The 14,235-nt window shown below is 37.8% G+C and overlaps 1 protein-coding gene across 8 annotated transcripts in view; it reads left to right on the top strand.

The window, feature by feature from the left end:
- Positions 1-14,235, top strand: part of Ten-a (Teneurin-a transmembrane protein) — a 708,522-nt gene that overhangs the window by 462,407 nt on the left and 231,880 nt on the right. For all 8 annotated transcript variants that reach the window (XM_069130210.1, XM_069130252.1, XM_069130246.1 and 5 more), the window contains one exon: positions 1,647-1,722. In XM_069130210.1, the coding sequence (XP_068986311.1) occupies positions 1,647-1,722 (76 nt within the window). The remainder of the gene's footprint in view (positions 1-1,646; positions 1,723-14,235) is intronic.

Genomic DNA, 14,235 nt, shown 5'->3' on the forward strand with positions numbered 1-14,235 from the left:
AGAACGTCAGTAGCAGCTACATTAGTTATGAAGTCATTAACTATACAGATAAAGGGAACGTCGGTTCGCGATGTTCCACGAACTAGAATATGCATGACATTTCGAGCCGCTGTTGGCTTCCTGGGACTGTGCATGAAGGAGGGCAGAATTGAATTGCAACGTCAGGCTGACATCTACCGGGAAAGAAGGCTTAAAAATTAACCAGCAGATCCGACTCTCGGTGCGCTAATACGCGTATCGATGCAGATTTCGTGGCGCTGTTGTTGCTTTTCTTGTTTATATCGATGTACCTCCTGTTTAATAATACGATACTTTATGCTCAAATGGAGATAGTACTTCTTGCTTCGAATGTAAGGGCTAAGGGAATTTTGAATGACATTGGATGCTAGAAACCACTATGCCAAGGATTGTAGTATGTATAATAAATAAGCGATATGTATTCGTTTATGTACGTTGACATCAAAGAATATTAAAGAAGTATGAAGAGATGTTTGTAGATAAAAATTATCTGGGGATACTCTCACAGCTCTGCTGTAAGATATACTTTTCGTTTGATGTTTCGTAGATTGCAATATATTGATATTATTCGTTGAAGAGGATGATATAGGTTTCTACGAACGGTGAGTGAGGTTAGGAAACTTCATGCAATTCTAACCTCCATTCTACACTGTGCTTCTTTACCATATTATATCATACTAAAATGGAAATATTTCTATAAAATAAATATAATCTTAACTCTCAACTGTAGAATGGACATTTCGGGAGTGTTATTGTACATTGATGATATGGGAAACCTATGTTGAACCTAATCTATAAGGAGAAGCAAGTACACCCTTAGAACCGTCTGCGTAAGCTCGTAAGTAACCGCGGAACTATAATTCGTGAACACTGGGGTAAAAGTCTGGCGACTCGCATCTAATAAATTCAATTATCTCGTGGCGGCAACGTAGGTCAAGTTGCTGCTACTAGCGGAGATCAGCCGCTATGTCGTAACTTCTGACGCTTGCCCCCGCTAACAAGACGCTAGTTACGTGGTCGTTACTTTTACGGAAGTTGCTCGTTGTTAATCTATAACGGCGGAAACGCAGACCAGCGTCGGGTTTCAGTTAAGCAGCTGATTTTCTTCGCCTCGTTACCGGCCTCGTTACATTTCAATCGAGCCAATTCTGCGTGCCATAACGCGAGAAATTGTACGTCTCTGCACTGGTTAAATTGTCATATAGTTCGCCAGCAAATCAAAGACGAGCTTTCCTAACTTGCTCGGATTTCTAAATTAACTTCTATATTATTTAACGTTTAGAATGGTAAAATATATTTGCAATGGATTGTATTTAGGGAAGTTGGTATTTGAGAATTTAGAAGGAAAGGTTCAGAAATTTACAATACAACAGGTGGATCTATCGTGGACTATACACCCACCGATAGTGGTTAAATTATAAATTGGTTAACTGTACAACAAATCACGATATGTATTTTGTGAATCACCACAAGAATACAAATTTCTACTCTTTCGTCGATTTTATTTCTATAAATTCAGCTCTCGTAACTTTGCCGTGCGCCTAAAATCGTCCCAATATTCACAAAACTGTTCACCTGAATTAGTTACAACAGGATGGATTAAACACGTTTCCGTTTGTTTGTTACAGAGTACTTGATGTCAGGGAATCCACGGAGCTACCCGGCTCGGTCCCCAGGGGTCGCTTCCACTCCGACCGTAACCAGGTAAGTGGTAGTAGGAGGTAGACGCGACGAATTTCCCACGCGAGATCTCGATCGAGAGCGTCGCCCGGCGCATCCATATTCGAGAAGGCAATAACACAGATTTCCGCGTAAGCCAGATCGCGTAAGCGGATTTTTCGCGCGGCCGCCAACAAATCCACGAGACTTATCGGTTTACCTAGTTGCCGGATTTCGCATGGTTGAATTAAGCCACGAAAAATCGACCGTGTTGTTGACTCTGCTTCGAAAACGCGTCCCTCGATCCGTCCCGAGGAACATGAAATCAACCGACTCTTCTCTGCTTCACCGTTACGATCGATCCAATACGAATCATTTACGATTTTTCCCGAAATACGAGCGGCAATTTGAAATTGATTTGGCGTAGGAGACGCAGGTGTACTTCGGACAGTCGATTATAGAATTAAGTTGCTTCCAAACTGGTTCTTTTCGTCCTCCATTTTTTTTTTTTTTTTTTTTTTTTTGTTAGAATTCTTGGTAGGGCGTGGTGAGATCAGTTTTCGTTTGATCTATTAAAGTACGCCATTTCTTCATTAAGATGAAAGAATCACGAAAGAATATACAGAATATACAGAAGGCGGTCATGAAAGAAACAGATTGTTCGTAAATAATCTTCACTTGTGTTAAATTTCCGTTGTCAACTTGTTAAAGCAATAGCGAAATGTATTGTGAAAAGAAAAACGCTACTTGGCAGGAGAGGTTCGCTATTGACTGAAGAGGAGGAAAGAACACTTGCCGTGACCGTATGGAAGAACATTGTCATTGATTTATTAAAGTGTCTCAACGTTTTATACTATATTTGAAATATATTCCAAGATACAAATGGTACAACGCTCGCAAATAGTTGTACTTAACTAAAATAAGTTTTGTCCTATGGCTGTATAAACTATTATTCGTTTGTTACTTTATCTTATATTTCTTCTTTTCTACCTAAAGTCTGAATATTCTGTCACTCGGATATATCGTATATATCAAATGATATTTCTGTGAGCCACTGTATATCCTATCCTACAGGATACTACAGTAACGAAGAAGAAAAACTAGCGAATAGTCAACATAACAGCATTCAGGGATTTGATGTTAATTTAACGCTAGACGCGTCCAACTCGTTCAACACTTGGCTGGTCTGTAATACGAGCTACGATATTAGCGACGTGAAAACAACGGTATCGAACCGCAGAAGTGCCATTATCCACCGCGAGGCTGTCGTTTACTGTCTCTCTAACGATTACAAATCTTTGGCTGGCCACTTTCGGCAATTAGCGAGTCATTAACGGTTCCCTGAGCTCGCGTTCGCCGTGCCAATAAAACCGACGCACGAAACCAACGCGACAATTTCGAATTCGCCAACGGCGATTCTTCCAAACTCTGGTGGCTCGTGGAATTTTAAAAGAATCGAGAAGTTGAGAATATTCAAATCATTCGGTTGAATAGAGCTCGAACGTGATCGGAAGAGCAATAACCGCGAATAAAATTATCGACGAACGGACAGGGACGACGATTCGAAGACATTTCGATTCAAATGAATCGAACTTTTAAAATATTTAGTACGTCGTCCTGTGGATCTCCCCTCCGTTTTATAGGGTGTCCTTCTTTCTTTGCTTTCGTAGATTTGTTCGTCGTTGACGATGCATATCGAATTAGGCCGCTATTTATTTTGTGTCGTTACTTTTATTGCGCTTCGAGTAGATTTATTGGTTTTGTTACATTTCTAGAGTATTTTTCCTTAGGAAAATTGATGGAAAACTGCCGAGTAAGAATTTTAGTGCGTAATATTGTAGCTTTAAAAGTAATGTCGAATTTGTAGAAGAATTCGAAGTTTGGTTTTATTAATATTTTTATTATTATACAAAGTGGTTGGTAACTGATGGTACAAGCGGAAAGGGGGTGATTCTACACGAAAAAAGAAGTCGAAAATATAGAATAAAAATTTTTCGTTTGAGGCTTTGTTTTCGAGAAAATCGACTTTGAATTTTCGCTCGGTACGCGTGCACTTTATCACGTCTCGTTATAACGGATCTCACTGTAGATCGTTGTCTCGATGGAAAAATTTGAAAAAAAAGAAAAAAATTAAAAAAGAGAAATTTTATTCTATATTTTCGACTTCTTTTTTCTCGTAGAATCACCCTCTTTCCGCTTGTACCATCAGTTACCAACCACCCTATATGTTTATTAGTTACATTTTATCGTATGAGAATAAATATTCGTGCACTGAAATAAATTCTCGGAACTCTATGCTCTGGAATCCGGAATATAGTACGTTGATCAATTGATATTAAAATTTAAGATTCTGAAACGTTAAAAGGTTAAAAATTATCATTTATATACTACTTTTATGTTATTTTTAGCCGCTGGACGCGGTAGGAAAGTTTGTATAGAAACCTGTGGGATACTCCGTATACGTATTTGGAATATTCCAATAGTCGAAGCTGCAGCATATAATATTATATACATATAATGGAAACGTTCCAATGCATTAAAAACAGAGGATCATTGAATAAATATTAGATCGATGCGTATATGAAATGTCGTTTCTTTGAATTTGATGGGTCAATGCCGCTCATTAAATTTTGTCATATCATCACGCGTTATCAGCCAAGTTAAGAAATATGAAATTTATTCTGACACATATATATCGAATTTTAATGAGTTTTGTAATAGCCTTCATTATCAACTTTCATAAATAAAGTGTACATGATATTTAACAACGTATGAGAATGTTATTTCATAAATTATTTTATAAATATGATAATTTTTTACAAATTTCATAATTTTGTCTGCCATATAAATCATTACATACAATATATATATATATTGTATATATATAACATATATTACATATTGTTGTAATAATATTACATATTATTGTATATATGTAACATATTACATACAATATATATATATATATATTGTATGTAATGATTTATATGGCAGACAAAATTATATATATATATACTATAGTCTATATATACTATATATATATATATATATATAGACAAACATGAGAACAAATTAATTAATTTCCTTTTTTGTTTGATAAACAACGAGCTTAATTTAGTCTCTTAAAAAATTGTTTAATGGAAAACAAAAGTTCGTGCAGGGCGGCGTGCATGATTTTCCACTGGATGTACAAATTTCATATTCTTATTGTTTCCCTGATATTTCACAGAAGGGTAATAGTCCGAGAGGAATGAATTTGCGCGGCGTTTAAGTGATATTTAAGTACGACTTAATGGAGTTATACTCGCGATTAAACGGATGCAGTGTGAAACGAGGTCACAGCTGAATGATTCTGAGCAAACCTGTTTAATCGTGCGGTTTATGTACTTTTTTTCAACCGGAGAAACGACGCGAAAAATGATCCCTTCTAGTGTAATCGAACACGTCGTTTCAATCGATTAAATATTAATTCTCACTTTTCGACAGTCTCCCACAATCCAAAAATAACCTACTTGTGTGGAACAGAGTAAATTTCGAAATATTTGTTCGAATGTAACGAATACTCGGAAGAGAAATAACAACGAAAAGTTATAAATATGAAAAAAGAAAATATACGTAGCAGTAAAAAAAAAAAACAAATTCAACTTAGATAACCGTTACCAATAACGTGATATAATCCGTATAGAGTTCCAATGAACCATTCACGATTTCACCCCCTATACATCGGCCATTTCTGCTCCACAATATCCAGCTCCATTATTCGATCCACTAGGTTCACCAAAAACCATCTACGAAAAGCATTCTCTGGTCAAATTAAATTCCGTTCCTTCCAGCGATATTCGTAAATCGAGTGATGCCGTAAAAACATCGGTCCCGAATCTCGATGTCTCGTGGCTCCATCTGCGCGGCGAATAATTCCAACGGCGAACTCGCGAAACTTTCTTTTTTTTTTTTTTTTCTTGCCCCTCGTTCCACCACGAAAAATAGTTGGGCCATCGTCGAACAATGGCGGCCTTTACCGGCCTCCCCTGACTCTCGTACATTTTTTTTCCTTTCCTCTCTTCTTCGGAGACGCGTTCCAGCCGGGGTTGAAACGTCGAAGAGAGGAAAGGCCATCCGTGTCACCGGAAACGACGGGTCAGCGAGACGGAAGGTACTCTGTTGCTGAGGCAACCGGCAGCCGAAAGGACACACGCGTGTCCCTCGCCAAAGGTTTCATCCTTCCTCCCGCTGTTCCACCGCATCCGTCGATCCTAACCTCACTTCGTGTCTCTTTTTTTCTCTCCACCGCTTTCGTAGAACGTGGATCGTTAACGACTCTCGCTGTTCAAGCCAGAGAGTGGTAATGATCATTGATGGTGTCTCTCGTGCTGCGAATTCCTTTACAATTCTTCCTTAGAATTTGCTTGATCTTGACGACTAGAAGTTTGCTAAGATATATTAATACGATTCGCAAGTCAAACTCTCGCTGCGAGGATAGGTTAGGTGAAGTCTGACTGAGAAACGGATTTTACATGGCTATTTCACATAGGGTGTTCCCGAAATCCTACTACAACCGAGAAGAACGTGGTTCTGTACGTAAAAGTCGAAGATGTAAGATAACATTTGTCTCGTACGTCTCGTGTTCCGTTTTTGTATATAAACCTTTTCGTTGTTTCGCTGTCTAGAATCGTCTCATATATTTTTGAATATATTTTGTATAGTTTAAGAAAGGGATTATGTATCGAATGACAGAACTTGGAAGTAAAATATTATTCGTTAATTGAATATGCAAAACCTTGTAAAATAACGCAAAGTGTTTTGATGCGTTATTATCCTTTCCAAACAATAGCGCAACCATACTTTGAATGCGAACGAGTATATTCACGTTTTACAGGAAGGTAAACACATTCCTTCGTGAGAATAAACAGGTTGCCGCCAAACCGCCTGCACGTACTTACGTAATTCGTTATATTATTTCAAGAAGTATTTCTTTACCTCTGTCGGTTTTATACTACAAATGGTTTCTTCTAACTTCTCTGCATAAGCTGCACGCAATAACTAAAATACCTTAGAAATTTACCTCCTCTTAACTTTATTCACATACAATAAACATCATCGAAGTTAAGTTAAAGAACGAAGTTTCCTGTTAGCTTTCGAAAACTTTCGTCTACGGAAAATTGCCAGTGTTTAAATTGTGTATCGCGTTTGTATTGGTATTCACATTTACACGATACCTAGATGAGACACTTTAGATTTGCAAAATTCAGAGAATAATTTCCAATATAGACGTCGATGTAACCATCTTCTGTTTCAATACGGTCGAACAAAGGCAATCGTCGTTAGCACTTATCACATATTAACTGAAGCAATTTCGCTAAAAGAACCTCCGTCCGCACTCGATCGAAAGTAAAGCCTTTGGATTTTTCTCTTTTCCCGATCGTTGCCGCACCTTATCCATCTTTATCTCCTCGATATCGTTCCTCTCGAGACTCCTGACTGGTGGAGTCTTCGCAAAACAAAAGCAAAGATACACTCGTTATTGTTCGAAGAGAAGGAATGTATCGAGGAAAATGCTTCGCTTATTTATCAGTGTTTCGCTACTGCACGTATAAACCATCTAAATGTTACGTTTCATACATATAAAACTGTTCCAGAGCTTTTAATCTTCTTGTAGGTTGAGTTTTAATCCGAATGCAACATTATTATTATTCGTTATTATTATTGTACGCTGTTATTTTTATTTATTAGGTGTTACGATCATGTGACATATATCAAAGGAATAAAAATATTTTTCTCATACTTTTTCTCTTCCTCTTCATTGTGATTTTTTAAATACCAGAATATTCAGGTTGTCAGTGAATTTTTATAGTATAAAATTTAGTGAAACCATTTAATTGGAGACTCACTTCTACGCGATTTGTATACGTTTTAAAATAAATTACAGTTTAATGTAAATACACAGTACTCGTGCTCCTTGTATGATAGAGAGGAAAATTTTCGAAAAATATTTTCAGTAATAACAGAATACATATGCAATGATATTCGTAACGTTCAAATTTGAAACGTAAATAACTGGAAACGAAACACAAGCATCGGCCGCAATGAAACTCGCGGAATTCAGAATTTCGATGTAGCAGAACTTGCCACGGTGTAATATTTTTGGAACAAATAATGTTGAACCTGCTCGTCGTGGATACAAAAGGTCATGACGATACCGATGGCCGCTATAGCATCGAAGGGCGTACGACGACCATCGATGTTTTACACGAGATCGTGAAATTATGAGGTGCGACGATAAGGCTTCCAAAAGATTTATCGTTAGATACCATCGTGACAGTTTACCTTTCTCTACTGACTTCCCTTTTTAATCGATATCCGCTGCACATTCCTCCAGAAGCTTTTTGCTTTGTCGAGGAATTTCTTCGACTCTCGCAATAAATGATATTTTGGAAATATGTAATATTCAAGGAAATATCGTTTTGTTCTGGTAAACTAGATTTATAAACAAAAAACAAATGTTCAAAGTTATACATTCACCTATATAATTGCAATAAATATTTAATCGTGAGTAGAGATTTTAAATCGTAAATAGTTTCCATTCGAAGGCTTCGTTTAAATTGATTCAAATAGAATCGGTCAGGTAGACCTTAACGTCTGTGTCATGCATACAAAGAACGTTATATAAATAATAATAATTACTAGAAATCAAATTCATAAGAATTCTACCAGATGTCTGAACCTCCTAAAAATGTCCCTCGGTTATCTACTCGAGGTTCCAGTCTCGCGTCACCTATAGTCAAGGGGTTAATCCCTCCAGACGTCTTAATCTCGGCCTCAATTCACGTGACTCCAACCCTCCTCAGTTCCTCTATCTGTTTCCCTTCTTCTTACTCAGTTTTCCAGCTTTTATGCTTGCGTCGAATGCAGTAACAAAAAGGATCTTACGCCTTTCACGAGACGCAAAACGCGCCCGGGCCCTTATTTTTCTTCTCTCTTCGCTTCTTTATCCCCACCTATGCTTCTGCAAGGTGGCGCAGGGGGGAAGGGGACGTCTCTTTGGTTAGTACGCTCGAAGAAACACGACCGTAATTGCGTTACAATATCCCCATTGTCGTTGTCGTGGTTGTTGTTATTGTTATTCCGCAGGATTGTAACGTGTAATTCACAATTCAAGCCTCGCTTGAAATTCGTCGAGGGTAATTGAGCAGAATGTGGCGTTGTGGCTTGTATGGAAGCAAGGAGTTTTTAATGTACGCGCCAGGAAATTTTTTTTCCTTCTTCTTTTTCGTCAGTTGTTTCGTTACTGAGTGGGAAATGGCGGTAGGGGAGCTGGGAGACGGCTGGTTTGTTACTTTTCTAGGACTCGGGTTGATTGCGATTCTTTGAAACTTTGAAATTTCCACCATTCTTCGACAGCTTTACGGCTTCGTACGCGGCACCGTCGGCTTGCTTGACCCGCCACGTATCTAATCTAATTTAAAATTAGGATTAGAATATTCCCTCGAATCATTATAGCAATACTCTAAGCGAAATTAGGAATACGTTGCCCTGGATTTTTGTCAAACCATTCCTACGAAATAATTCTTTCAAAAAAGCCACGTTAGGACGTTCAACAGCGAAACATAAACACAATAAATTGTCGCTGAACGAGAACGACACAACACGAGTCTAATCTAAGTAATACGACAATTCTCAACAGGACCAAAACTTTTACCAATTTAATTTTTATTACATTCGCGTATTGTCATCCGGACTGTGACATTTCCAGGTTGAAAGGGTGAAACAGACCAAGCGCGTTTTCCAGAGGTTAGCAGAACTGAGAACGAATGGGGCCCGTGAAAAAGAAGAATGCCGGGGCCACAGCTAACACGACACTGGCACCTGTGTTAATAACAATCCGCGTGCGCGTGCGTGCACGTTCGCGTGACACCGTGTGATACCGCGACGATAATATTTTTTCAGCAGCGGGCAGCCTCTTGGCCGGTTTACACGGCACAGGGCCCGTGTAAAATTTCACGCGTAAATCCGTGACAAGGGAACGTAATTTCGGCCACGACCATGATCGATATCGCGCGGCGAGAAATAGTCCTGAACAGATCGTAAAATCGCAAAGCCGAGTTCTCGCGTGCTCGCTGATTAAAAGTCGCCGGGTTCTGTCCAGCTCATTTTAGAATTCGACCTGGAAATGTTTATTTACTCTACTATGATCATGTAAGGGTCGCTGATCAAAACAGCGAGATACGCCCTTATCGAGTTTGTGGTAAATTAAGAAAGAAAAATTATTAATTGAATACAAGTTAAATTTTGTCTTAACAATATGGTGATCGCTTAGTTTCTATTGGAATTTTGTTTATATGTAGTCACATCATTTCGCACATTGCAATATCATAAAGTGAAATATCACCGGTTGTCACAGCCTTAATATGGTCCACACTTTGAAAAACTTTGGAACTATATATTGGGTTGGCAACTAATTGATTGTCATTAGGTAGTAATGACAAAATCCGCAATCATTTAATTGGCAAGCCAATAGCAATCACTTTTAATTAGAAAGGTCTATATTCTTCTTGCACATATCTGTTTAAAATTTGAACAGCTTAATTGTTTAAGCTTATTTGTTTAAGCCACTATTAACCCATTTTTAAATCAAAGAATGGCATTCGCTGTTATAAACGCGCTAATCTATATTCTTTTCTTGGTGCAAAGGTTAGTGACCTCTATTCTTCAAATTCGGGACAGCCGTCAGCGTGGAATCGTGCGGGTTAATTTTCGTTTTGCGAAACTTTCTGTCATATTGGTAATTTAAATTCGTAATTAAACAACTTCCGCAACTAATCGTTAATTACGTGGCGCGGCACAATAAAACTTCTTAATCAGGATACCGTACAAAAATTAACGCGTCCGCGTTGACGGGTGTCGTGGCCGTCGGAAACGGAAACGCAAGACGAGCACGTCGCGTGAAAATGTTCTTTTTCTACCCACCACTTTTTTTCGTCCTGATGGGAAAATTAATGCGCCATGTTAAGAAGATATTCAAATGTGGCACCGAATCGACGGTAATCGATTTTGACGTTGCCAAACATCTTTTTCTTCATAAACTTCTGACATAAAAGATTATTTTATCGCTAGGACTCGTTTCGTGCTACAAAACCTTCGTAGAAATGAGGTATTTATTTATTCGTGCTTCAGAACATCACATATTCAGGAAATATTTTATTGATACACAATTAATGCGTACGTAATTAATCGCTCATACTATACGAATTTTTAATGATTCAATCGTAGTATTATTACTACTAGACTGTGAATATTTATACAATTTCACATTTTTATGGACATATCTGAAACAATATAAAACCTAGACAGATATTCTCTTCGTCATTATCATAACAAGCACTTCAATATTTTATGTATTTTTTCATTATATCCATTTTTTAATCTTTGATTTTTCCATAAATGTATAAAAATCTGCAGTCTAATTATTCCGCTACATGTTGAGTTAATGATTACTGGCATCATATATAGCTCGTTATTCGTTAATTTGATCAAAAATGTTCTATACGAGTCACATTATAAATACATTAAAATCCACTCTACATATACACACATCGTATAGTTAATGCATACACTCGTTCAGCTTCTATTTTCGCGTACAGACCATCGAAGCACCAGGATTTCTCGATTGCACCGGTAATTACGGCGTTGCATGTGAGATGCATCGTGATCGGGTGTCACGTGGTTCGCTGACATAAATCCTTCTTCGACAGGGTAGCTGGGACGCGTTTCGCTCAAAAATTTCCGAATGCAGAAATTTGCATCCAAAGTGACGTGGCGTTCAACAGCGCGCACACTTTTTCGTAAACAAATTCATCAAATTGAAATCGAGAAAACGAACGACGCGGAATTACCAAATCACATTTGCTTGTGGTGAAGACGCAGATTTGTTTAATTTCAACTACGGACATTTGCATTCGAACCGTAATTGAAATATTTTCTTTCTCAATTAAAGGCAATGATCGTAGGAAATTCGACAAGAACGAAACGCAAATTAATTGCTTCGTTTTGTTTAAAATTTTATAACCTCAACCTAACCCTTTCGAATGATTCCAATTATCTTATCGCTAATTTTTTTATCGAGAAACAAATCGCTTACTTGCAAACCAAAAATTTGTTTATCACAACGATATGACGTAAATGATAATAAATTCTAATGTAAATATAATAATACTATTTGTAACATGGTCGCTTGTTTCTGTTTTCTGCCTTTTGAGCGGTTCATTCAAATACATCCCTTGGATATCTTCAATTTTTTTCTTTTACCAAAATTTGAAAGTTTTGTTTTTGATTCACCGCTATTAAATATCATGGTACAGAACATACACTAACGTCATATATCAGCGATAGAAATTAATCTCAGTCTTGTATTGTATTTGCCACGAATCTGACAATCAATGTTTCAACCAAATCATTCTGACAACGTCAAATTTTCGAAGCCACTACGTCACTGTTAGCACAGGCATTACCTGACATTGTCAATGAGGCCGTGAATACTTTGAACTGCTGTCCGATTCCCGCTTTGCCAGCCGACTCGGTTTCGCGTTTATAAAGCTCCCTCTCTCCGACCATAAACATTAATCTGCTTGAACACGCGCCCGTCTGTCGTAATTATAATTGATGGTATGTTAATTGCAATTTATGCAAAAACCTGTTCACCGCCGGAAGATATATTACGTGGTTGTTTCCGTGACCGTGGCTCGAACGTCGATGATAGATCTAATCTTTTAGACGACGGTGATTCACTTGGTGAAATTTCTCTTGATCAAACATTTCACCCTTTCCCATGAATGATGCGAATATTCTAAAATAATGAAATCGAGACTTTATTAAAGAGGAAAATGGAGAAGGCCAGGGAAGAAATATCGCAAATATCGAATATCCTCAATATTCCGCAGTTGTATAATAGAAAATTTTATTAAAACAGAAAATACAGAATAAGTTGTAATTTATCGCATAATACGATGAACGTTTCACTGAGAAAATTCAAATGCTTTCAACAGAAATTAAAGATGACAAAATATTCTGTCGTTTTTTTACTAAGAAAAAAGACAAGTACTGATAAGAATAATTTTGACGAGCCCGTCGATTGTTGGTCATCCTGAAACGACGTTCATTGTTTGCTGTAATCATACTATCACAATTTCCCTGCCTATCGAAATGATTCGATGATCGCTCGAATCTTACCCCAGCACGACGCTCTTCTGGAGAAACCATTGACGTAATTAAAAAAATTGCAAAGACTTTCTTGTAACGGGAAGAAAACACTCCATAAAAAAGAAGTCCGCTGAGAAAAGGGCACGCGAAGCGAGCAAGGCTCCAATTTCAATTATCCGCTCTCGAGGAAAACTCTATCCGACACGAGTCCTCTTGTTTTTCTTCTAATGGGCCAGCATCGAATTACCGAGATATTTATTTATCGTGAAGAGTCGCGGGTACGCAAGAGCCGAGATCAAAGCTCACGGATTTCTCTGTTCTTCTTCCTCAACCTCTCGTTTCTCAGACAACAAACTGAGGAGAAAAATGCTTCTGAACTTCAGCTGGTTAAATAATAGAAAATAGTTGATCGAGGCATGTAAATAGACTTTCGCGATACGTGAAGTTCTTGTTTTCGAGTTAGACAATTTATTGAATTATTTGTTAATAATTTATTAAGATTCGTACGATTTATTGATACGTTTGTATAAATTTTTATTTCTTTCTTTGCGCATTCATATTTGTTTCCGTGTGCTTGAGTACCTCGAGAGTAAAACAACTTCCTCCGTAATCCTACTAACTCGCTATTTTAATTATTCCACCATCATAATCGCCTCTAAATCTCTGTTTAGTTGCATAATACTTCTTGGATATGGATATATTCCACAAAATTAACCAACTACGGTAAGCTGAACGTACGCAGATTATTGCGCGTACGCTGTCAATTATCAATAACTCGTTTGCCAATCGAAATTAAACAATTTCTTCTTTTCATTTTATAACAATTCTTTTTTATCTGAAATCTCTTGACCGTCTTCTTTCTCTTCCCTAAATCCTGCAAGCTTTCAAATCTTCGGATAATACGACGTTACTTCTAATCTCCTACTTACTAATATTATTTTCCTAAATAAGTCGATCTTGAGTTAAATTAGGTTACTTGAATTCGAACGATACCTAACGAAGTGATTTCACTTGTACGAACATCAACTTATTTGATACAAACAACGTAAATAATCGGAAGAAGAGTTCAGGAAGCTTGGAAAATCAATCTGATGGTCGTTAGATTATAAACAAGACTAGACGCAGCGCGTCTTAGTAAGTTAGATGAAAATGGCAAAACGGCGCGGCAGAAACAACGGAGGAACGAAATAAAACGGAAAAAACAGGGCTGAGAGATTCGCGAGAACCGATATGAAATAGCAGCGGGGAGTCTGCGGCGTGCGTGGTGTACGGAAGACTCGGCGCAGTCAATATTATCGTTCGGTCGAACGTGGGGCGAACGCGAAAGAAAGCAATCGATATACCGGGACGGAGCTAACCTCGGAT

The sequence above is a fragment of the Bombus flavifrons genome, chromosome 2 (assembly GCF_040668555.2).
Source record: "Bombus flavifrons isolate JBK064 chromosome 2, iyBomFlav1_principal, whole genome shotgun sequence".
NCBI classification, from domain to species: Eukaryota; Metazoa; Arthropoda; class Insecta; order Hymenoptera; family Apidae; genus Bombus; species Bombus flavifrons.